The sequence below is a fragment of the Apteryx mantelli genome, chromosome 4 (assembly GCF_036417845.1).
Source record: "Apteryx mantelli isolate bAptMan1 chromosome 4, bAptMan1.hap1, whole genome shotgun sequence".
NCBI lineage: Eukaryota > Metazoa > Chordata > Aves > Apterygiformes > Apterygidae > Apteryx > Apteryx mantelli.
Window position 1 is genome coordinate 26138950 of NC_089981.1, and position 26946 is coordinate 26165895.

At 36.6% G+C, this 26946-nt stretch overlaps 1 protein-coding gene across 1 annotated transcript in view; it reads right to left on the reverse strand.

Moving 5' to 3' along the window:
- OTOG (otogelin) overlaps positions 1-26946 on the reverse strand; it is a 110601-nt gene that overhangs the window by 27696 nt on the left and 55959 nt on the right. Inside the window, exons 24-35 of the mRNA XM_067295513.1 lie at positions 26312-26450; positions 25691-25825; positions 24458-24604; positions 23700-23819; positions 22346-22462; positions 20735-20891; positions 19638-19664; positions 16612-16779; positions 14141-14419; positions 5295-5412; positions 4510-4589; positions 201-4093 (exon numbers count right to left, since the gene is read on the reverse strand). Of these exons, the coding sequence (XP_067151614.1) occupies positions 201-4093; positions 4510-4589; positions 5295-5412; positions 14141-14419; positions 16612-16779; positions 19638-19664; positions 20735-20891; positions 22346-22462; positions 23700-23819; positions 24458-24604; positions 25691-25825; positions 26312-26450 (5380 nt within the window). The remainder of the gene's footprint in view (positions 1-200; positions 4094-4509; positions 4590-5294; positions 5413-14140; positions 14420-16611; positions 16780-19637; positions 19665-20734; positions 20892-22345; positions 22463-23699; positions 23820-24457; positions 24605-25690; positions 25826-26311; positions 26451-26946) is intronic.

The following is a 26946-nucleotide window of genomic DNA, read 5'->3' on the forward strand; positions in this document are numbered from 1 at the left end:
TAGCAGTTAAGAAATTCATTAGGTACAGTAGAAATCATCCAGACTTTCAGATGTAATTGAGAAAACAATACGGCCCCTGTTTGATACTTAAAGATCCTAAGGATCAAAATACATGGCTCACAAATAATGGTTTATCAGTGTGTCAAAGTAACCTAGCCATATTCAAATCCACACAGATAGCTATTTATAATGTTACTCACTGTACAAGTTTGGAGAGTTGCTGTTTCTCTAGCTGGCATAAAAGCTGATGCTGTGACTCCTGAGATAGCTTCAGCTGTTGCCAATCCATCAGAAAACATTGTAGTCAATGGATAAAGCGGTTTGGTGGATAAAAAGGGAAATGAGGAAACCGATGGAGCTGTTGTGTCATTTGGATGGTCAGATATCATTAATAGCGAACTCACAGAAGGCATTTGCACCTCAGATGATATTCCAAGTTTCAAAGCTTGAGTAGCACCGCCTGATGATGCAGCTATAGAAGAAAAAGGTTTTGGTTCAGAGGATGAATGTATGGTGGACAGTACTGATACACTTACTTTAGAAGGAACTTCAGCTGTGTTTGTGAAATATGGAGAATAAAATGTCTGAGGAGTTTCTGGGGTAATGGTAATACCTTGAGTATGGACAGCTTGGACTTCCGTTGTTAATTCTGGCTCTTTAGATTTTACTGTTTCAGGGGGCATGGACCCTTTTGCTTCTGAAGTAACAAAGGTGGGCTTCACAGAGGTTGTTATAGATTCTCTCACCGCTTCTGCTTTCTCTGAAGTTGCTGCTACAGCAGTAAGGTTTTGCCCTGTACTGCTTCTCACTGAAGAGGCAGAAGTTGCAGCTGATGAATGGGCTGTAGCTGGCAGCCTCATACTTGCTGGAAACATGGAACTGTAGGCAGTGGTTGAAAGTGGGACTTGCTTAGACAACGCTGCAGTTTCCTCTGTAGCACTTTTGCCCGCTGATGTGGACGCTGTTGAGATCACAGGTGTTAAAAAGGCACCTACTGATGACTCACTTCCCATCATGATGGGCCTTTCTGTTGTTTCTGTTAACAGAACAGATGGAAAAGTTGACTTAGGTTCTGGTGAAGCTGTAGTTGTTTCAAGTGTTTGACTTGAAACAAGTAATTCACTACCTGAGGCCTGCCAGGTGAATTTCAGACTGATATCTGCCTTTTGTGTGGAAAATGAAGGAAATTCTTCCTTCTTAGTTGTTGCTAAAGAGGATGAAGCTGCAAGCACTTCCAGTGAGGAAGGGAGAATTCTGGTGCCAAAACCCAAGTCAGCTGTTTTTCCAATCGGAATTGTAGACTGCAAAGCTGAAGAAGTTCTTGATACATATGGCTGTGTGACTGAATCAGTTAAATACAACTCCTTTCCGGTTGGTAAAATAACTTGTGCAGGAACTAGTGAGGTAGGTGATACACTTGAATGAATGCCTTCAGGTAGTGAGGTAAAGGGGTATGAGGAAGTCAATGCTACTGTAGCTTCAGTTGTGCTTAAGAGAAGCTGTGGCCGACCAGTGGATTTTGTTAGAGTTTCCGCAGGATACTGGTAAATTGGGGTACTGCTTTGCCTTGTCAAGGAAGGCTTCGAAGTCTGACGAGCAAGTTCCATTGCTATGTGAGTAGAGGAATGTGGTATAACCACTGCCTTTATGGTCTGTGCAGATGTCTGTCCAGAAAAGGGGCCTACTGAAGAAGGAGTAAAGGATGGCTGAGCTGTAGCTGCTGAAAGTTTTACTGCATCTGTTCTATTTTGGACTGTAGACTTTGCTGCTATAGAAATTATTTCAGTTTCTACTGGATACTTTGCTGTGGTTGTTACTTTAGGTATCATTTGTGTTAAAGAAGATGAAGAAATTGATTTATCTGATAGATACTGAGAGGTGGAGAAAGTGTGAGAAGACTTTGTCAATGGAAGTACAACAGAAGTGGATAGAGTTGATCTTTCTTTGGCTGCCATTGCTTTTTTGGTTGTTATAAGCTGACTGCTGAATTCAGAGGATGGAGAGAATGTGGCATAAGTGATACTTAAAATGGCTTTTGCTGGCAATTTGTCATGCGATACTGTAGCTATTGGACTTGATTGTTGTCCTATAGTGGATACAGTAGGGAAAGCTGGGATGGGGGAGGTTTTTTCTGTTGAAAAGATAGATTTTGCTATAGTTGCTCCTGGATATGAAGTAGCAATTTCATGTGATGTATGCATGGGACCGAGAGCTGTCAGTGATGCTTCTGTCCTGTATGTGGGTAGTGAAGGAAAGGAAACATTTAAAGAGGTTAGAGAGTGTGATGATGAAGAAGGGAAAGCAGGTGGCTTTCTAGTAGAGATGCTAGTAATTCTTTCCACTTGTGATTCATCAGGCTGTGTTGTCAACAGTGTGGGTTCAGTTGCACTAAGAGTAAATAGAGATCCAGTGAAGGATATTCTTTGACCTGAGTCTTTTTCTGTAACTACCAAAGGAACTGGAGTCATTTCTTTTGATGAGATAGAAGTTTTTGTTGCCGATGCGGTAACACTATCTGAATATGCTGAAGTGCTCGTCTTCATTGTACTTAAAAGTAGAGGTGACTTGTATTCTGCAGATGTTTTTCCAGAAAGTAAAGTTGACTTTGCTGATAATTCAAAAGTGGATGTTATTTTGGATGTTACCTCTGCAGGCAAAGGTATCACCCTTGTAGTCTCAGCCAAAACAGGATATTTACTGTATAATGTAGTCAGGAACTCTGTTGTGTTTAGAACTATATGTGGGGGATATCCAGTAGTTGATACTGTTTTAAATGTTTTTTTTAATTCACCTAAAGCTGGAGAAGCAGGAGTAGAAACAGACACTGAAGGTCTTTTGGTAGCAAGAGTGAGGGATTTTTCAGTTGTAGTTGAACTAGGATGTAGCAAATATGGAGGGAAATAGGAACTTGATGAATGCTCCATATGAGATGTTGTTTCAGGAATGTCCTTTTTAAGAGTTGTAAATGGTAACACAGTTGTTTCTGATAATATCTCTTGAGTTTGCAGAGTAGTTGTCTTTGGACCTAGAGATGTAGTGAAAGCTACCCCTGCAGTACCAGTCAAGGGTTGAATCATTTCAACAGGAGGCTCTGCAACTGTCTTTCCTAGTGAAATACGCAGTGTGGCTGTTGGGGAAAATGTAGTCTTCACTCTTTGTTTGGCTACAATACTTGTTGTTTTTGTTGTTCCTGAAGGTACTGGCTTTATGCTTGGCTTTAGCAAAGACAAAGTAGCGATCGCAGGAGAAAACGAAGTTACTGTAACATTAGCTACTGTGGTAAAAGACTGTTCTACACTTACTTTCATTCTTTCTGAAGTTCCTGTTAGATTTACTGGTGATGCATACGAAGACATGCCCAGAGATGATGATGTGGAGTACTGGGTCAAATATGCAGTAGTTTTTTCTGTTACTGTTTCAAAAGAACTGGGAGTAAATTTTGTAAGTCCTTCAGGTTTTACTTCTACTTCTTTTGTGGGAAGTGTCCTTGTAGCAATTTCTGATGTTTCCATTATTTTAGTTTTCACTGGCAATTCTGTTGTTCTGAGTATTGATGGTGTCCCAGTAAAAACTGAAGTAGAAATTGGTTTGCTTTCTGATTCTGTGCTTCTAGTCACTGCATGTGTAGCAGTTACTCTCTGAGGTTCTGTAGCTCTCAGTGGCTTAGCAGAAGCACTACTGATTGCTTGTATCCTTGTAGAGGTTTCTGAAGTGACCGTAGATGGAAACAATGGAGAAATGTCGCTAGGAAAAGACAAGCTAACATTAGATTTTGTTGTCCCAGACATAGCACTTTTCCCAGATGATGTCATCTCTACTGAATGCGAAGAAACATTTGATGATAAAGTTATTGTTGAAACTGTTGTTTTAGAAGTAACAGCTGAAAATTTAGTTTTCCCTGTAGTTGCACTGAGCTGCCATTTTGAAGCAAGTGTTCTTTCCATGTCCTTTGCTTCAGGTGCAGGAAATGAAGTTACTGCTTCACTGAACACTGCCAAACTGGGTATCGCAACAGTAGTTGATGTTATGTGTGGAACTGCTGGTGTTCTAATGCTGGACAGCAAAGCTTGACTATCATCTGCAGGTTCAATGCCTGAAATCAGACATGAATAAATGGTAGTCTGTAATTTATAAATAAGAGTTATAATGTTAGTGAAGCTAGAAGGAACTTATGTTAATTCATATTGCTCTGATCTTTTCTCTTTAATTGCCTTTGGACTTTCAAAATTCATAAACAAAGTCAAAAATAAATTCATTAAATCATTTGCTTCACTTTTAATGTTATTCAAATGTTTTGTGAAGAAAGAGCTTCTTTCTTAGTTTAAAATTTGTCTCAGAGTGAAATTACTTTAACCAAAATGTATGTTCAGTGACAACTCAATATCGGCATAACAGAGGCCATAGTTACGTAATGTTAAGCACCCATATTTGGAAAATTTGACTAAAACATCACCTAGGAAATTAATAAGCTAAATATTATACATATTATATACAATTTTTCAAACATACAGTCTTCAAAATAAACGCATCTTTGAGTGATTTCATCCAGCACCATATTGAGAGGACAGGCAGGGATGCATCCTTCCACTCTAAAAGAAAAACAATTAGTATTAACTAGTTGAACAGTATCCTCTGGATGAAGCATTTAATTTTAGGAAAACACTATTCTTTTGTAAAGTATTTATGAGTAGAGAGCCTTGTTCTAAATCTCACCACCTCAGGGTACTCCTTCAAAATGTCATTGCCGTGGTTTCCATTCTCACACAGATCTAAGCTAAAGCACAGACTCCACTATACTATACTGTTTGCGAAATGAACATTGGCAAGTTCAATGGTAAACGTTATCATTTAGGAAACATCAAACATTTTTTGCGCACCAGAAGTATTCCACTTTTACCAGGCTTACCACAACTTCCAGTCCTGCCGAAAAGCACAGTGGGTACAGAAAAGAAAGAGGCAAGGACAGATGTGGTTGTTGCAATGCCATAACGAAAAAGTAGGGACAAAACTATTTGACACAAACTGATTATCCCCTCTCTTTGCTAATACTCTATAATATCCTCCAGCTTGAAAGTTACAAATATACTAGTAATTCCAGACCCTGATAGCAACTGCCATGTAGAAATACCAATTTCATGTAGCTGCCACAGCAGTTTATATTCCATTTCTTATTTCCTTATCTAAGAGCACAGACCTGCTGTACTGAGCCTACATCTGGTTCCACAAATGCTTATGATGATGTATAAAGGCATTATCCCAATTCCAGGCTTTTCCATAAAAATACAGGTACTTACTTTGGTACTGCCTGACAGTTCTTTGCCAAAGGGTCTCTGCATGTTTTGAAACAAGGGCTTGTACAGGCATCATAACGCCACTCACATGCAGAACGGGATAGAAGTTTAAATTTGACATCTGAAAAACAACCAGGATCAGTTATTCTCACATATTTACAGAAACACACACACATACATATCAGTAAGTGGCATGCTTAAAGTTCACTGCAACTCTACATCCCTTACTGTTTCCACCTATATTCTTTATAAATAAAATGGGAAATATTTCTGGAACTGTTAAGGTCTTTAAAACAGAGAGGAACAGCTTATGTTTGTGCACAGTATAGTAAATAGTACTGGATCTGCAGACTGTTTTTCTCTTTGCAGTATAATATGTGACATTGAATTATCCTTGTTTAGTGCATATTACAATCATTTGAAATCAAGGCCAGGTAAGTCAGAGCTGTTGCTTTTTAGGTTTTAAAAACTGTACCAACAAGTAAACTATATTTTTGGTTATTCATACAAAATGTGAAACCAACATGAAGTTGATTCAGTACAATTATTGCTATGAGAATCAAAAGAAAGAACACCACTTGCATATGCTGTATTAATGACTCTGATATTCTTTCCAACATAATTATCAGAACAGTTGTTTACTTGGTGTGTAAATTAGCTGACACAGCACAAAGCGTACATAATTTGTATGATACGATTATATTTTAAAGGCCAAAAGAGAAACACCGTTTCAAAAAAAAAATCAGAAATAATGCTAATTTAGGCATTTAAAAATAATTTATCTTAATAATTCATCTTTACAGAAGCAGTATAAGCCATTTTAAAAGAAGATACTAATTCAACTCCCAAATAGCTTTGAATCTGAAATTATAACCATTCCTTTAATGATCAGAGCAACTGAGAAGTAATCAGAGACATGCAGTCTTGCAAAATTAAACTTGTAATCTATACTTGACTGTACAAAATAGTACCAATAATGAACAGACACGATGGTAAGTTAAAGACCCAAGTTGTCTTCATAGTATCTGTGCAGAAAAGCATTTATTGAAAGGATTCAAATTCACATAATTAAAATCCAAAGTACAAATCCAGATAGAGGAAAAGTTAAACTCCAAAGGAGGGGGAAAAAATGGAAATAAGGAAAAATGGCATAAATCAGCAATACTTCCGATGCTTATTAAGCTCTTACTTTACAGAATGAATGCAAAAAAAGAAAAATAAAGGGGCTCAGCCACAGACTGAGTGTAAAACTCAGAGAAAAAAAATTGTGGCAATCATTATATGGGTGACATACGAGGCTGCACATGCTTGTATGTTCAAATACAGCATCATGCTATCCTTTCTATGACAACCCTGGCCCTTCTGCATGCAGAACGGTTTCCCGTGCAATGCTAGACTAGCTTAACAGCTCTTCCAACACCTGCCTGACTTACAAGGTTACAGGTAACATATCTGGATTTCAGGACCTAAACTATGACAGCCCAGCTGAGTCCCCATCCTGTAGCAGTAAGGCAGGGTAGTAGCATTTCAGTTACATCTAAGTCCATGAAACACCACCAACACAACACACTGGTCCCTTCTGGACTGGTAAAACTGATCTTGGAGTTATGTTGTTCAGAGCTTAGGAAGAGTAGCTGCACTTAGAGTGTTTTTATTAATGACTGGAAGAAGAACGCTTACTACATAGAAAAAGCTTCAGTTTGGGGTCTTTTGAAGTCTTTTTGCTTCTAAGTTTTGCCAATTTTTGCTTGAGCAAAAAATGAAGAAACTAACTCTTGGAGAATGTCTTGGAGACATTCTTCCCCCCAAATCCTAAGCAATTGTTCTTCCTGCAGTTTAGGGATATCTGCACCTATGGGTAGTTACCCCTCTATCATTATTAACTACTAATGTCTCTTTCTTAATAAAAATAATTCTCTTAAAGGTATAAACCAAACTCAAATACACCCATGCCCTTCTTGGAGTAAAAGAGTGGGTATGTTGCCATCTAGTGTTATCTTTCAACATTGTCCTCTATCCAAGAACTTAACGTCACTTCTTTTGGAAACATAACTTTTACCAGGGTAGTAAATGTATTTATGAAGCTACATTTTCATAAATAACTATGTACACTTCACTGAATATATGTGACCCCTTCTAGTGAAACCAATGTCAGTTGCTTAAATCCAACAGAGAAAGGGCATTATTTCCATACATTTTGTTGGTAGATGCATAGGGTTTTGTACTCATTGTCAGGTCACAGTCATAAGGCTCAGGGACAAACAAAGAGGATATACGAGACAGAACACATCAGAGACCTAGGCAACCACCAACTGTAGTAATGATCAGCAATAACAAAATATCCTCATGGAATCTAGGAAATCTCATTCATCAGACTACCCTAGATTAAATACTGAGACAGATACTTAATTTCAACTCTTGCCTCTCTATTAATCATAAAAGAAGTTTCAAACACAACAAAGGCACCAGTCTTGCATGAGATACCATAACCTGATGAAGAATGTTACTTTCTCAGTTTAGCAGAACAGGAATCCTTGATTAACACTGTGCTGGTGTTAATATACTTTCTTCTCACTGTTCAAATAAACTTAGATCTCTATGAAATAATTGCCACTTTTCCCTCAAGCATTCCTACAGATTAAGCTCACAAGGTTTCCAAGTGTTGCATGCCTTTTTTTGGTAGGAAATAGGGGCAATTTGTACACAAACTGGCATAGCAAAAAAGGCATATCATTTGTTGTGCAGTTGATAAACAACACTTTCAGTCAGGAACCAACAAAATCATGCTTGTCTGCAAATTTTGTTCTTTCTCCAGAAAGAGGGATGGAGAATAGGTGAATTTATGAACTTTGCTATGAAAAGTTTCCAAAAAGAACTGTAGAACCAGTGGGCACTTAATTTGCCAGACAAGGAACTTAAGAGAATTAAGTATACCAGGCTAAGCTATATTAGGTTTTCTTAGTGTGTAAATTACATAAAAGAACAGACCAAAACACCACTGTGAGTGCTGAATATATTCCATGAATTGTTTTCCAGTATCTCAAAAGTTTCTAGTATGTCTCAGTAAATCCACTTGATGAAGTCAAATCTGTGCATTGTTATGAACTATGGGAAACTGCTTCTCCAACACTAGGTGAATCTCAGTTCAGTTGTTCAAGATACGGTAAGTTTTCACTATTGATAGCATCACTTGTAGAAAGCCTAAGCAGATCAAGGACCTAGCCGGTCAAGTGTGCTAGCCACTGTAAAATGAAACACAGCAAGATGCAGTTCCTGTTAAAAGGTTTGGGCTAAATAGAGACTAGACAGAAAATGGAGGGGAGGAAAAACAGAGGCACAGAGACTTGTCCTGAACTACATTGAATTCAAGACTAAGCCAAGAGAATTATAAAGTATCTCTATACCTAGCTCAATGCCTTACACAACAGACAATTTTACTTTTTACATTACTACTTTTGCATACAAACTATGACCATACTACCTACAACCACTAGGGTACCAGGAAAAAGTAGTAATAAAGTGCTTTAAAGTAATGTAAGTCTCCCTATCCTTAAACTGATGGAAATATTCCTTTCACTTTCCATATTGGTTTCAGACTAACTTCGATGTCAGACAAATCTCAGCTTTGTTGTTACTGCTGTACTGCTATTCTCATGACAGAGAAGACCAGAGCTCAGAAACTGTGGATTTCACCAGTGTCATGGCACAAACGCTTTATGCTACCCAGGATACTAATCAACCATCTCCACTACATGCTTCCCATTTTTTTAATACTTAAATTCCCCCTGCAGCAAACAGTAATACGAGCTTACTGTATGCAGCGCACCAGCCCAGTTCCCTCACAACAAAGGAATGATGCACAGTTTACAGACAATGAGTCAAGCTTCTTACATCGAGCATGTGTTCCTCAAAAGGATTTGTCATGGCATTTGAAAATAGCCATGTGTCTCCTGGTGAAATCTATCAGCATTTGTCTTCTCCTCAGTGACATAACAAATCCTTAACAAAATGGTAAATTATGCCCTGGATGACAGTCGTTCCAGTCTGCATGCCAATTGAACCCAAATTTCTTTTACCTAACAGGAGCTGAGCATACAGCACGTTACGGTACTGGAGCAAGTTCCTCTATGAATGTAGGCATACAGTTTGCCAACGACAATATACTGGAAAGATATTGCCCAGCCCCATACTTAGTTTTGTCACTTGTTTGAACGTCAGAGAAGCATTTTGTTCCCTACAATTTACGATTTTCATTCTTCATGTCTTTCAAAATTAATTCTGCAGTAATAAGAACAGTTACTACTGTTAAATGAAGAGTTTTATTTTTTATCACTAAGAAACTGCAGTGTTTTGCTGAGCCATGACAACATTTCTTACTAGCTTAGCTACTTTTTTGTGTGTGTTGACAGTTTCTACTGTTCAAAACTCCTCTCCTGCCCTTTCTTTTGATTTTTACCTTACAAGGATAAAATTTGTCACTGCCAGAATCTACATACTTTGAATAATTTTTTACATGCCATACTCAAAAAATCTCCATTTACTTTAAAAAAAGTCCTAAAATGAGAACTGTATTGATTCTACCAAACAGTTATTTTTAAAATATCAGATTATTTCAATTAGTCACTTAAAAGAAAAGGCTTCACTTGTTTAAAAAAAATCAAAATTCAAATTAAACATTTTAGTTGACTCAAAAATCATGAAAAAAATGGAGTATTTGGCTTTTCATTCTGATCTGGCACTTTTGTTTTGTTATTTTTCCTAGAAATTTCAAAAATTTTAAAAGGATGAAAATTCACTTTAGAACTAGCTCTATTTATAACAGCAGCAAAACACTGCTTAGTAACTTAGATTGCCTATCCCCTCCGTTATAAGTTTAGAAACATGAAATCCTATCTACCCACTTACACAAACTACCAGCAAACTCTGCTCATGACTTTAAGTTTCTGCAATGAGAAATGAAAGCAAGTATCACTGAAAAAATAAACTTCATGCCTAGTCGAAACATTGCTGACAGCAAAATATATTTATCTACCTTTCAAATACTTTTGCTTTAGGCTCCCATGATGATGTTAAACGAATATACTCTTGTTAGCATAACTAATTAATCTCCTGTTTATTCACACCAATACAGGAGATCAAAAGTTTGTGTTTGTGGTATAAGTCGGAAAGATATCATAACGCTACAGTAACGTCAGTCTGATTGCAAGAACTGCTGAGCAGATGTGTGTAGTGACATACCCAGGATTTGCAGGTAGCCAGCAGCTGCTCAGCATTCTCTAGGACCAGGCCCTGTGTCATGATCACTCGGACTGGTTAGCATAGGAGCTCAGATCTAACTCAAGAGCAACCCGTTATAAGTAAAATATGACATTTTAGAACATGAATTCTACTGAGAGAAATGAATAAGAGTAAATTAAGTTAAGCTGGTCAATTACAGCATGAATGAATCTCACTAAACACGAAAGATACTTCTGTTAAAAAAGGTTTTCATAAAAAAATGAATTTCATTTTCACTTTCATACCATTTTTATTTCTGAATGTTTCAGATAATTTTCAAGCATTAAAATCAACCAGAAAGGCCCTATATCAGACGCAATCATTCACAAATTATCTCTGCGCACTGTGCATATATTTTATGCACATAAAAAAATTAAAATTTCTAATTTTAGCAGAAAATTCTCAATGACACAGGTCTTATATTTACAGCAAATTAGTTGTTAAAGCACATAACTAACATTATTAAGAACTTTGCCACAGAATTTATATAGGATTTAGGGCAAGTCACTTACCTTTTTAACATCATCATGAGTTAATTTTATACATATTATAAAAAAGGTAAGGCACATTATGGTGATTCTATGAAAGGTAAAAGGTAGCTAGTTGGAGCACATTATTAAAAATAAAAGTAAAGAAAACTGCAACTAAATCCTTGAAAAGATCATCAGTTGTCTACTTTCACTAATTTCCCAACAATTTCAAATAAGAATTAATCACTCTTACATGACATTTGATCTCTGTGCTTATTCGTGACTCAGTATATTTTTTCGACTGCATGTATACCCATCCAATGCTGGGAAAAATTCCTGCATAAAATATATTTCCTTGTGAACATGTATACCCTAGATATTCAAATTCTATTATCAAGCATTTGTAACAAACATTTGTAGGAACAGGACAGCAGATAAAACTGAGCATAACGAAAATAACGGAATTTAAAAACTGAAATGACTACTCATGGAAAATACTTTGCAGTATTAGCCCATCATATCTGCGTAATTTATAACCAACGTATTTCAATATGACCGTATTTCTTGCTATGAAAGTGGAAAAAGTGACTCTTCATCTGACTTTAAACAAACGTATCTATTGCTGTGGCCATCAGGTCATTTAAAATTCTTCCTTTTGAACGTGCGTCACAGAGCATGAAGAAGTCTCATGAGGAACTTTCTGGCCAAGGGGATTTACTGGGCCTATTATTCTGCTCCCAATATTTATCCTCTGATTCCGCAGGAATAGCTGTTCCCGGTTCAAGAGTTTCTGATCTAATATGCAAAGCATTTACAATAGTCAGCAGGAAACTCAATCTGCTTTTGCCTGTGCACTCTGGAGCTGGTGTAACTTTTCCATTAACTTAAACAAATGCTGCTGTATTTTTAGACCATGTAATTACCCTATATCAGCAGGCTGGGCCCTGTGAAAGCACACTGGAGAAAGATTCAAGCCCTATGTTCCTCTGCTTATAAAACTCTGAAACCCAAGCCCTCGGATGTGGTGATTAATGAAATGCCTCTTGATCATTTGATCTGATCCCACTTGCTGAGGTAAATTGTTTTAGTTTTCCATTGGCATAGATAGGATTTTTTGGTATAATGACTGGAAGGCAAAGACTTCACACTAAAAAGACATACCACTCTGTGTTAATGGATGACCGCTGAGAATAAGAACACATTTTAACCTTCTTCATTCCTCCTTCAAAGAGAAAAGACTAGAGAGATATTTTTATGTCCAAAAAAAAAGGTCTTTGCTTGAAATGCTGTACAAACATCCTGGTAATAGCATTAGCTCTATAATTCTGCTGTTCGAAATCTCAACAGCTCTGTGATTACAAGCATTTGTCAAGAGGCAACAGGCATTTGGCAATGACAAAATCTGTCATTTTTTCTGAAGTTGGAGCGTGCCAGTCAACAGCTGCATTAGGCTGTCATCATAATGCACCGCAAAACCTCAGCAGATTCACAATGCCACCATTAACACTTTAATTCAATGTTTTGATAACAAGAAGCTCCATGAGGCACAGTTGGCCTCTTCTGTCATAGAAGTCAGTGCCTGTTTCAGATTTGCCTGTGCTAGCGATTCATAACGGTGACCATAAAAGATGGCCAGGTGATGCTTCATTTGTTACAATATTTAATTTTCTTTCTTTGCTTGTAATGCAAAGTTTTTGCTTCAGAGTATGAAGGACTGATTAAAAAAAAAAAAAGTATTACCTGGAATGCCTATTAAAATACTTCCGCTACCCCAATAAATGAATTATCAATGCATTTAAAATTATAGCACAATAAAAAGCCTTAACACATACAAATAATAAACATTTTGTAGTGATTTGGAAATTTTATACACCACACAAAGGCCAGTGGATTCAGCAAGTAGTAAGTGTCACTGAGGTTCACAAACAACATTGTATAAACATGTTTGATAACTGATGCATCAATGCAAACAGACACGAAAATAAATGATAGCCTCATGAATAAAGTGCTTTGTTTTAATTTATAGGCCAGTATAACTTCTTGTATCTCTTTCTTGATCTACAGGCCATCTTCATTTTAGCACGTAGCTCCCAAGTATTTATGAATATGTGAAAACAGTCATTCTTTTTCTTTTCCTTACTAATCCAAAAGAGAAAAAGCATGATTAATTAATGGAATTTTTTAATGGGTGTTGTTTGTCATCAGTTGTTCTAGAAGCAACTTCTAGATTCAGCTCCTTAGAAGGGTTCGTATCCCCTATATTTCTATCTCTTATGTCTTCGTGCAATATAACTACTGTTATGGAAACAGGAATCTCTCAGGTATTTAGAAACAGTCTCATGGCAGTCTGCACTGTGTATACAACAGTCCTTACCTGTCCAAGAGTCATCAGAGAAATGGACACAGAGATCCTCAGGAAGAGATCTGTATCTCCACTTACATGGCACCTGAAACACTAAGGGATGATACCCCAGAAGGCAGAGCCTCTGTGACATCTCAGTGAGTGGGTATGTGGATACAGGTCAAGGTCTTCTTCAGGGGAAACATGAGGTCTGAGAGGTGTAAAGTACAAGCAATGCCCATTGCACTGGATGGCATGACCTCTCAGAAATGGAATAGTCAAGCTTGCAGTGAGGATCCACTGTACAGAAAACGCCTTGATGTAATCAGAGGGAAAGGAGGAGAATTTTTTTTCTCCAGACTCTCTTAGAAGATGTATTCAGTTCTTTTTCTGTTCCCTTCATGAATCCACTATTCATCAGCATCAATGTCCTACTCCTTAAGAATTTCCTCACAGCCTACAAAGCAAATATTGTCCATAAACCATGCACTAGGCTATCCATTTCCAAAACCAGTTGGCAAATACAGCAGTCATGCATCAAAGTATTTAATGGCTTTGTGACATGAAAACAGAATCTAGTCCTCACTACACAGTTCAGGGAAAAAGATTTTGAGCCTGACTCTCACAGATTACGTGCTGCTCCCAATAATTTTTGAGGAGAGGTAAGTAATCTCATCAGATCTGAAAAAATCAATACCATTTAGCTTATACTTCCACTGAGAGCAAACTGCTGTTCCTAAAATACAAGCTTAATTACTTACCTACAAGTTTAAAAAGGGTTGACAGTCTGAACTCCTCTGTATGACGGTACTTCAAAAGCTCAACTGAAGAGGCTGAAATGTGGATGAAGTATCCTGGTTTTGCAAATGACTCAAAGGAACTGTATCCTGAAAGCCATGTATTCTTGTGAACGGCAAATGTGGATTTGTTGTGAAACTCTTCGCTTTTTTCCCATTTAGAAAGAACAAGAGAATTATTGGAGGCCAACTGTAGAAAATAATTTGGTCTCTCTGATGTTTCAAATGAAATCAAGTTGGAATCTGAAAAAATACACAGAACTCATTTACTTTCTGAAATACCCACTATGAGCTAGACTCACCCTGATGTAACACTGCTGATACTAGTAGCATGAGCAATGAAAACTGGCATTGGCATTTATTAGCGAAAATGGCCCGAGTCTTGTAAGGAAATACATTATATATGGATTTCAGAATGCTAGATTCTGATGGTTTCACTGACAAGCTGGATATTTAATTTTCTAAATGCCGTCCTGATTTCAACTGGGTTGTCAGCATATTAAGACATCTGCCCAGACCAGGATGAAGGAATCTAGCCCAGCAGGCAAGCAGAACTTCAGTTTACAGCCTTTACTATGCAATTTAATTAACCCTCACATAACTAGTTTTACCACATTTGCCATCAAGAATTTACAGCTCAAGAGCTCATCCTTTCTTTAAAAATAAATTACAAAAATGCATCTTGCATTCAGCTTACAGCTTTACTTCTTCATTTCTAAGCAGTCAGCTCTATAGCCCTTTCCCAAAGAACTTTAACAGCAAAGTCTCTTTCCTGGCAAATGTACCCACATGATATGTTACCCTTAAAACAGTACTGTTGATTTCAAGCAAGACCTTGTAGGATCAATTGCAGCTTGGCAGAATTTGAGCCTGTTACAGGCATCTGTTGCTCACAGAATTACTTCTTTCTAGTTTGCTGTAAACTCTGCTATTCTGTTTAAAATAGCCATCAAACTACTGTAAAATCAGCTATGCCCCCAGGCCTGGATAGCATTTCTTAAAAAAAAAAGCATAGAGAACAAAATCTCTATTAAACAGATATTGCAGCATGTGCTTGTCTAACACTTCTGGAGGACCCACTTCTTTTCTCAGCATAAAAACTTTTACTTATTTGAAAAACATAGCTGCACTTGTGACTATCTCTTTTTTTTTTTTTAACTGTTTGCAGCAAGTAGCTATTTGGTAAGCAATGTTGGACAGTCAGTACAATTTATAATACTTGCCATGTAGCCAACTAGTACATTAATGCCCAAAATTTCCCATATTCTATGATTTGTCTGAAATTGATGAAATACATTAATCTTTCTGAGGCAAAATGAAACCAAATTTGTAATACTTGTGTTAACATACAAAAAACCAGGCACACAGATATATAAAAGAAGACATGGATATGATAATATTGCATTGATTTTACAAACTCCTCTATGGCCAGATGATGAAATGTCATTGTCTTAAATTGGACTATATGGCAGAAATCCTACTTGCCAGTTTAAATTCGGAGAGAGACATTTTGTGTGGAAATAGAACAGGAAGACTAACCTTCCCTTTCCAAACATGAAGTGAATGCAATGTACAAGTGTCTCAAAACTATGACCAATAAAAGAAATCTGGCTCTGGATATTCTGTTACACACGTTCTTGTATCAGTTCTACACACAGTAGTATTACCAATCAAATCCTTACCGTTTTTCAGCCAACTCATATCACTTTTTTCATCTACACAAGGACAGCCTTCAGGCTGTCCAAAGACCTGATCAGGAGATCTATGGGCAGGAAAATGGTATGGAAACTCAAGTGCTCTGCAGGCAATAAAACTGGATATGCAGATAACTCCTGCATTTAATCAACGTAACAACGTGCTGAATGCATTACTGTAAGCCTTCTCTACCTATTTGAAAGCGTGCAACACTTCTTTTGTCTGCTGAATAAGCAACACAATCCTTCAACAGAAACCTGGGTTAGGACTTGAAGGAGACATATTTGCAGCACATACCCTTATGCAGCTCAGATTAGAGCCAGTGGCTATCTCTGTACAAGTCAGCAGAGAATAAGCGACGGTGGCAAACAGCATGGGCTAGAGAGCACTTTTCTTGTATCATTCCTCTCCCATTCTTCTCCACGTTCTAGCTCTGCCATAGGAAAGGTGAAGGGGACAATACATATCTGGAGCACAGGGCTACAATGCTCGTTTCTGGGGTTTTGGAGCTTGTTGGGGGGCGATGCTTTTCAACTAAAAGTATCCATGCTTTTATAAAGCTATAATCATCTAATTAAAACCAACCAAATGAAAATCTAGGCAGACAACATTAAGGTGCAGAACCAGCTGACAAATACAGAGAAAAGATTTTTTGACCCAGGTCTATCCTCAGATGTAGGCTTGTGTCCAAGCAGAATTTGCTCTGCCTTACTTAAGTTTCTAGGTTACAGTAATTTTACCATGTGCTCTGGGTTTATAAAGTCCTGAAGTCAGCATAAAGCTCACTGCATGTCCAGGAACAGTATCTTCTGCTCTCATTGGGAAAACAAAACCATTCGCCAGTTTCACTGCCATTGCAAATTCTCCATCCAAATAGCTGACCAGTTTGTATGGGCCCTTTCCCAGAGCTGTTGAGAAAAAAGTCAAAATTACCTTTTATGTTAAGTGCCACAAATGATCGAGCTCTAAATATTATGATACAGCACATAATAAAAAAACACGTCTGAAAAGAGTTCTAGGTGCCATGCACTAAACTGTAATGACAACCAGAATGAAGCCAAACTCTTTTAGAAAACACCTGTTCTGAAAACTGTGCAAAATATCTAGTTTCAGTTCACAAGATTCATGATTAGCTTCTCCTTTTCCTCCCTGCTTCTGATGCACTTGGGTTTCATAGTCACTTCATAAAGTTAGCTGAGTCCTCAATATTTCCCTTGGACAGAAACCCAAGCAATTTGATCTATAAGTAAACAGAGTTATAAAGACCATCCTGGGATCCCTCTAAATTGTTTATTTGTATGCTTGAACTGAATATACACTTTTCACTATTATTTAAAATCAATTTATTATGTCCAAAATGTGAGGAATTTTGCATGGAATGAGAGTTTGTTGTCATCAAATGGCAAAAAATACCGTGAGCAGTGTAAGTACACACATAACACTGGGGAAGTAGGACATAAAGAAATCAGCTAAATAAGCAGAGGAATGGACATATTTTGTTTATAAATAACAAAGCCAGGAGCAAGTGATATTTTCACAAATCTCCCAATGCCACACTTATTTGGTTTGTTTCAATTACATTGTAGCACAGTATTTTACAGATTATTTTTTAAACACTATTTGGAATGACTTTCGTAATTTTCTCTGTTAAAACCAGACATATTAGACCACACCTGAGAAACTCTCCTCACTCTCATTTTACACACAAACCAGAACACGGCAAGTGGACCTCTAGGCTAGAAATCACCCAGAACTTCTCAGCTGATAGCTGCAGCTAATACTATAGACTCTTGAACTTGGTTCAAAGAGGTTAAAAATTTGAGCTGTGACTTGCAACCATTTGCGGCTTTCCCTAGTTTTCTGGCTCTCCCTAATCTTAAGGGCCATTGACAGTCTGGAAATCCTAAGGAGGCTGCACTTCAACAAGAGTTTTGGATTCTAATGGCATGAACGAGCAGCCCAGTTCGGACACAAGCCCATGCCCAGCTTCAGGCTAAGCATGCACCGTGATACCTGGCTACCTTCAGTGGTAGAAGGACAGAGGGAGCTGAAAACCATCTAAAAATGACTTTAAAATCTTTTGTTCTGGAAATGATATTGTATGCTAAAGTCTTAGACCTCAGGCCCTTCCAAAACTTGAGAAATCACAGCTACCAGCTGAGAATTTCTCCCTACTAGTGACAAAAGGCTTCTGCTTTTAGTTTATGTAGGATTGGAACTACTTTGCTCTGGATTCATGACAAAGTTACACTGAGAAAGCCTCTCTGAACTGTCCAAGACAGTTTCTTAGCTGTCCCCAAACCTAACTAATTTTTGGCAGTGCTTCTATATTCAAGGTAGAGAAGAAAATCTTCAGCACTGCAATGACTTTTTGCCCCACTGGCAGCTCTGAAACATCCTATGTTGAATACTGATGAGCTGGATAAGCAAACAGCAGTAAGGTAAGAAGTGGGAAGTATATTATAACCATGCTTATTACATGGTAGTCACATGCAAAACCCTCTACTATGCAGACTAATTTCTGCCAGTGAGAATTCAGTAACAAGTAAAACTAACACCACACTTCAAAAGCGTACTTCTTAACATCTGACTTCACTTCATTACCACCGGAGGTTTTAGAGGCACTGCACTTCTATCTGTTGTAACTGCAGTAAGATTACCTAGTGTCAGACTGTATTTCATTTGCAAAACAAAACAAAACAAAAAGAAAATGTAAGACTATAATAATTTCTTACATTCAATTGGACTTTATTTAAATTAAAGGTTTAATACTGACTAGGATAAAATTCCTCTACATAAGCAACTTGAACCCAGTCAAAATCCTTTCAAAAATCTGAACACCAAAGACAGTAAATTTCTTGGCCATATATTTTGGGCCTGACACATGGTACAAAAGTTTCTTCTAACTTACATTCATTCCCTCTCCAAGACTCTTCCCAGAGTGAGCTGCTGCTATTTAGAGCGTAATACAAGAGCAAAATATCACAGACCATCTATCTAGATAGACTGGCTTCAACACAAGTTTGATAAAAACAGTTATAAAATAGCAGAAGCCCTGACCATTATTTAGAACAGGCTGGTTTACGTAGTAATATCTATGCTACATCTAACTATGCAGACACTCTCAATATAACTTCAAAATAGTCTGAATACTGATTGCAGTGTTACCACAGCAATACAGAGCCCAGTGCAGATTAACGACTTAAGTTTTACTCAAACACCTTGGACCAGTTTGGCCCCCCTCTCTGAAATCCATGCTTATGCAGCTGCAATGACTGTCACTTAGGAATTTAAAGCGAGGTGGGCATACCTAAATGAATAGCCATTCCCTAATCACAAAGTTGAAATACATCTTCCTAACTGGTTCCCTCCAGGGGCTGCACAGGAGAACATAACTGGTTTAACAGAACCATCAGGTATCAACACTGGAGTGCAATATGTAGAATATGCCTTAAGCAAGTAGTGCCACTAGTACTATTGGGTTGAATATTCTTTTAATCACTTAATGATTTATTCATGACCCATAAAAGCAAAGCAGCTGAGTTAAATATATATTAGTGAGAAAGGCCCATGATCACCATTAAAAAGGTCAGGAAATTAAAAGCCTTTGGAAAAGCAAAATAAACCAGTAATATAGAATCTTTGTTATTTAAATAAGATATCATTTGCAACTGTTTTCATCAACACATTTTTATACAAAGTATTAAGAGTTATATACAGAACACAAAAATTCTGTTGATGTTTTATCAGCTCCTTTCAGACTTACCTTTGTTGAAATATTCACAGTCATAAGCTAAAAAAGACAAAAAAAAGAAATATAGTTGTAGGTATTCTGAAGCACTGAAAACTACAGATAAACAGGTTTTCCATTACCCCTTACTGCTGAAGTTGGCCAGGTTAGATGGTACACACACATTTATTCACTTGCCAAATATTTATTTTATTACTTTAAATAAAATATTAATTTAAATTACACTAATTTAATTAAAATATTATCTTTAGCAGCAAGTACTAAGATCATATATGTAAGGTTGTCCTTTTGTGACCTCTAGTGGTTAAGACCAAGCTTTGCTGTCTTTCCATGCTGACATTAAAACACAGGCATACAATTTCTATCAAAAATTATGAGTAACCCTGTTGCTCTACTACCAATTTCCTGTGCGACTTTGAGCACATTACATTGTCTCTCTATGCCATTGCAAAGTTAGAGCAATGCCTGTTTGCTTTGAAGTATTCTTTCAGTCTTGCCCTCTTCCATCACATCTTTTCTTGGGGGAAATCACAATCTTGTGTTAGGCATTCACACTAGGTACCATAAAACAAGGCCTCAGATTTTTTTATAACTCCTCAGCATTGCTGAATGGGGATATTAAGTAATGACAAAGTGCTGCTTAAAATCCTATTTGCTTTTCTTCACAACACTTTAATCCTTCACTCTTGCTCTGGGGACAGCTGTTAGCCAGATATGTTTCCTAGACCCTGTTAAGAAGTGAAGTTCTAAATATGGAAGTAATGTGAATTGTAAACTTTGTATCAATGCTTCAGGAGATGCCCTGCATGCCATATCATAACACAGATTTTCCATGACTTTTCCATTCACATTATGGGACACGAAAAAATGACAGAAGTATATCATCCACAAATATGAAAAGGAATTTATAATCCAGCTGGCCCAAAACAAACACGGAGAGCAGTGAGAGGCACCTACTGATCTTCCTTCCCCCCAGCAGTCGCTCAAGTAGTTCTGCTACTGTGGCTTGGTGTTTAAATTCCTGGGCTTAGGCAACTCAACGGGCTTGATCTTTCCAGTCTGGGTCTAATATACAGTGGCAGCCACTGATAATGCTGGTTAAATAAACTTACGACACACTCTAGGGGACCTCCAGTCTACAGTCACTCCATGCTGGCAGCACTGGTGCGCGTACACCGACACGCTTGTACAAAAACACTCACAGTCACCTCCTTGGTTACAACCACATGTGTCTGCCAAGCAGTTTGAGTAAAACCAGGTGACGTCAATCTGGAAACATAAACATCGCTAATCAAAAACTATTCATATAGACACTGGAAACAGTCATTTCAATACAGAGCTATAAGTCTTTCAAAACTTAACATGTAAGACCTCTAAGTATTAAAGGTTTTACTTGAAATGTCTGGCTGAAACACAGGAAGAATAGTTAACTAAAAAAACATCAAAAAATCTTGTACAGTACTCAGCAGCACAGTCAAATCAATGACCCAACAGAAACATGCTAAGATGCTCCTGCAAGCTTATGATTTGTACAGTTTTGTAATATTTAAACCTTACTAAACTACATAGAAGCTTATAGAAGCTTATGAAATAGTAAGAGAAACTCACTTTACATAATCACAAATAAAAAAAATCTCAGAAGTGTTAAGAAAGTTAGATGAAAATTAAGAAATAATGAAGTACTCCTTTTTATGTGAGAGTGGTTTATTCTCTTCATATAATTAGACAATTTCATGGAATTTTTCCCTCTTAGATTATTTTGAAGTCTTGCCCTAAGTGACAAAATTTCAAAGAAAACTGTCAGTGCTAATTTGCTTTACTGAATAGTTACATGTTCTACATGGATTTACACTTGAATAATACAAACTTGGAAGGAACTTGGTCACTGCCTTAGGCAGTGGACTAAACCAGTATTACATTACTACAAGTTATACGTCAACTTCCATTTTGCTCCAAAATAATATTATATGAAACTTCTCTGTAAGATTCCTGGTTGTCTTTCACAAGAAATCTCCTTTCTCCCTGGGAGTCAGTCTGACACTTACAGTTTTTAAGCAATGTACGCAGTCTCAATACCTGAACATTTTGGCATATGCCATTTTCAGTATAATGCCTTGCTCTAGAAATCAGTCCCCCCATTCTCCAACTGAACCTGAGCCTGTTGACTGTCAGAACAAGTTGCATGGCCCATTTATTTCCTTAGCTGGCTGCCTGAGGGAGCTGTGTCCATTTTTTTCTAGGAACAAGCTCTTCACATCTGATACTGCCTAGAAGCTGTGAAGTTATTTAAATATGCCTAGAAAATGTGCTTAACATATAATATATTTGAGGAAAATAAAGCAAGTGGTTATGATTATGCAAATGGTACTTGGCATGAAAAAAAAGGTAACATAAACTGGGTATAATTCTGTCTCCGTTAATTATAAAAGGGACTAATAGGATTAACCAGCATAGAATGCTAGGTGCCAAACTGGTATAAGAAGACACTAACAGATGCCTTACTGTCTAAATCAGCTAAGTGGAGACGGTCATTATGACAGATCCAGTTAAATACTCACTTTCTAGAATCAGAATAGGATTAGGCTTTTGTGTGTTCTGTTTTGCTACGGCAGTTAAAATTATTCTGTTATGAAAGACATGATTAAGATTTAAAGTGATGTGAGTTTTTCTCCAGTGATATACATTCAGGCTTTCGCATCTTTCTATTTGCCATCATAACTCACCACTGGATGGCAAGCTTCAAATGCTTCACTTAACAGTATTCCACATTCCTTCTTGGCAAATGGCTCTCTCAGTGGATTCAAACTGCATGGATTTCGAATGTCAGAGCTGTCAACACACTTAACCAGAAAGAAAAATCATCAAGGTGCTAAATTTGTTTCATAACCACTTTACGTTTGAACTTACAAAACAGTTTTGTTTTTAAAGAGACATAAAGCACAAGGCAAATGCATCATTTATGAAACATATGTTTGAGTTATGATAAACTAAGATATGTAATTAAAAGGGGATGCTAATCTGCAGAAAAGGGAAAATACTCAATCAGAAGAAATGTTTCATTTTTGTGATACAGGAAAACATAAACATGCAATTCTAAACAGAGCTGCTGTGCACTCCCAATCTGCAGCCTCTATTCACCTGAACAGTCCAGCTTATGTAAACAACAAATATCACACAGATGACTTTCATTAAGAGTTAGAAATCAGATCTTTTTACTCTAAGTACTAGGAAGTAACATTTCTATAAATACCATGAGACACAGGAGGGTAAAAAGTTCCATTTTTAAATTTACAGCATATGGAAAGAATAATTTTTCTTTCCGTTGCTGTGGTTTCACAGTTAAATTTTTCCCAGAAATGAAAGATCAGCTAAGCTGACAACACAGTGTAAAGGGAATGCCCTCAACTCTTCTATTATCTGCAAAAATGACTACTTGCACTAACAGTTGACTGAGTTAAGCATTGATAAACGGAATAATGACTGTTGTGAGTTTTCTGCTAATCATTTGATGGAATCATCCTGATTTGCATCAGACAGTCCTTATCACTGCTGTAATTTTTTTTCCATTTTTCTTTTTAAGTCACTTAATGGAATTTTACTTTAAAATATATTCTAGTTTTGAGTAACAAGCTCAGAATCCATGTATTTATCACAAAACACAGTTTCATTATACAAAGCTTAATATTCAGAGTTCATTAATGTAAAATATACAACTGCTTCAAGAGATAATGAATTTGAAAACTTAAACTATATTTACTGATTTTCTATTACGTAAATAATGGAGGTATGTTGAAGGGCTGTTGAACTGTTTCCATTACTCTTGAAATGTCTTCCAAAACAGTTGTACATTCAGAATATTGCACATTATTTTTCTCTACACTATAGCACTGCATAGAGAAAAAAAAAGTGATTATTTTGTTCTGCTTAATGGATTTGATACTTACAAGAACCATAGATACTGCAATTTCTATTGCTGCCTGATCAGGACTTCCAGGAATGAATTTCTGATTTCAAAGATAAATTATATGATGTAACAGCTCAAAATCTACTAGCAAATATATTCTTGTTACTACGTACCTCTACAGCTGTCCAACTATTTCCAAACTCTTGTGAGTTTGTTAATTCAAAATTATCTGGAGTCCTCAACTCATTTACTGTTTTCAAATCAAAATTTCCACATAATCCAGTCAATTCACCCTGAAAAAAATGTATATATACCCATATATTTCTACATGATACGAAACACTACCAGCCACAGCCATTTTCAATCTTGCTTTTTGTTTTAAGTTCCTGTTTTCAGTTGCTTCATTATAAAATCGTCAGGATTTGATGCTTTTAGCTAAATTCAACCAAAAAAGTTCAGCCATTTGTGATAATAAAAATATGGAAAATATTTTATTTTGACAACATCAATATCATTCCCTTACAACTACGATGACGCTGAGAATCTCCAAGCCTTTGAGAAAGGTGCTGATCTTTTGTTCAAAATAGTGACCTGTTTGCTGGCAATGTGCTTTTTGATGTTTCAATAAAACAACACCTGTTCCAGTTGCATAAGGGTTGTATACTGAAGGAGAATGTTGCCCCAAAGAAACTAGTTTCCTTTGCTACAGAAGTTAAATAGTAAATAGTGACTACAAAAAATACTGTAAATGAGAAAGAGTATTTTAATTGACATGGTAGTTGAATACTTCTCTCCTTGACTCTGCCACTGAGTTTCTATGTGATTCCTGACACATTGCCTACTCTCTAAACCATGATAACATAGCTTACTTAAAAAAGACTTGCATAATTATCTTATACAAATGGCATCAAGTATGTTGATTTCCACTTACCTGCCACTGATGACCCATCTGTACATGAACTGTTGTTCTTTGATCCCATAGGACAGTGATGTGCTCATCCGGAAAATGAACAACAGTGAAAAATCCAGCTTTCCATACCTGTATTTTCTGTAGTTCGTCTATGTAACTAGATGAGCTCTATTCAAAATAAACCAAAGCAGCTCATAAGGCAAGTAATTTCTTTACAAAACATTCACTTGATAGGAAATGAAAAACCTCAGTAAAATGAATGACCTAGGTGGTTCTCAGACAGAAGTCCCCATACTGACAGAAGGCCACGCAGGAATACATGCCTAAATAAAAGTGGTCTGAATTTTGATTGTGAACAGTGTTGAATCTTTATGAATTGCCTTTTTTTACAGGTTGATTTTATATCAAATTTATAGAATGGGTAATGGCAACTGGAGCAAAGATTAAAATGTCAATGGTTCAACAGGGAGGTGCAAAATTAGTCATAAAATTCCTAGGTAAGATTTGCACTTAATGATATAGCATTACATTCAGAAAGTCTTTGCCACATGCTTTTTTAAATACAGACAGGTATAAGCATGCATGTAACGTCCTGAAGAACTTGTTTATTTATATCCAGGGACTGCCATCTTATTTAATGCAATAAAGCATTTTTCTCTGCCTACAAGAAAATCAGACTCTGAATTATTTATAGCAAGGATGAAGATGTCTGGTTTAATTAGACAATACAAAGGGGCACAAATTTCTTTGTGTAGTTAATCTATAAACCATAAATAGTACTACTTACACTAAATGTTATAAATACTAAATATTTACAGTAATAGTTTGCAGTTTGGCCAAAAATAACAAAAGTGAAACTCATGCTTTGGAGCACACCAAAAAGTGCAATGTATTTTCTGAAACTGTATAGGAACATTTCTCCTATATAACTATATCCCAGAACAGACTAAAATCTTAGTTCCAGTGGAATTTATAGCAAAACTCCCACTGGCTTCAAAACGTCCAGATTTTCCTTAGACACATCAAGGCTAAACAGAAGAATTATGATCATCTCATTTACCATTTTCATGAAATACACCCCAGATTTTGACTAAGGTTTCCAGTGAACTATACAGATACAATTAGCATTCACGGTGAAGATTTTTGTGCCTCTGCAATTGAAGTGGCATGGTAATATCTTTACCAATGAACAGGACCCCTCCCCCCCCGAGTATGTTTGTTACCTTTTAAGCAGTGTTAAGGAATGAAACTTACTGGATTTCCAGTTTCGTCATCAAATATTAAAAACGATTTTCCAACATTAATGGAAATGTATTTTCTGCAAATGATTCCAGTATTAAAGCAGTTAATATTTTCTATAATAACTGAGAAAGTGATTGAAGAAGTACCCTGCAGAGAAAGCAATAAAATAGCCATCTTTAAATAATAATAAACTAATATAACCATTTATATTATATAGTTCAATTAGCAGAAACCTCAGTGTGTTATTATTATGTTATGCACGGTTCAAAGTTTAAGCAACATCAAAGCTTAAAAAATAATATGTAAAGCTCAGTATATGTACAGATAGGAAACAGGTAGCAGGGGAAGTGGATTGCACACTGCACATCAGACTGGAAATCCACAGGTCTACCTTAATTGTTTCCATAAATTTGCATGTAAGCTTTTTCTTCTCCTGCTCATGTGTTTTAATCAAAACTACTGTTACTGCATAGAACCAAATAAAATCCCTTGGAACACTGTATTTATTATTTGAATAATAGTAAATAAGGATTAAAATATAAGTAGCAACAAACTTTATAAGAGATTCAGTTGTAGAAAGTTTCTCTAATTTATAAATCCAGTTTTGCAGGGGCTTTTAAAAAAAAGTCTCACCTTAACTAGATAAACCTTACAAGTTCCAACAAAGTCAAATGTAAGTCCATCAAATGTTCTGTAATGTCGATCCCCGTAGGCAGTACACATTGATGGGCAAGGATGGAAGGTGCATTGAAATGATCCATGCTGGCAAATGCTGAAAAATGTACGACCAATTATGATAGTATCAACCATAACCACGGACAAACGATTACAGCTATTGCACTGAAGAAGCAAAAACACTACAGCCATGCTTACTAAGTATGAGGATTGTGGACAGAAGCATTTTTAACTGTTAACTAAAAGCAGCACAAAAAAAATCTCTGAAAAAAATGTTACATATTGAACTCATACAATCTGTTCTTCTTCCTGTTAGATTTTATAGGTTCCAGAATAAACAGGCACTGGAAGGGCATTTCTTTTGTTGAAACAAGGAAACAAAAAATGCCTCCAAAACTAATACAACTTGTTCTCTAGTAACTCACATCAATAATGAGCCACAAGAGTAAAGCCTTCTTTATCATATTCTCCCAGTACATTTGTTTCTGTACTAGCTGAATCACAGAGTCGACAAGAAATGTTCCCTTTTACTACAATTCTTATTCACTCTCTACTTGAATGGGAATTTTACATTAGTAAAAAGCATTTATAAA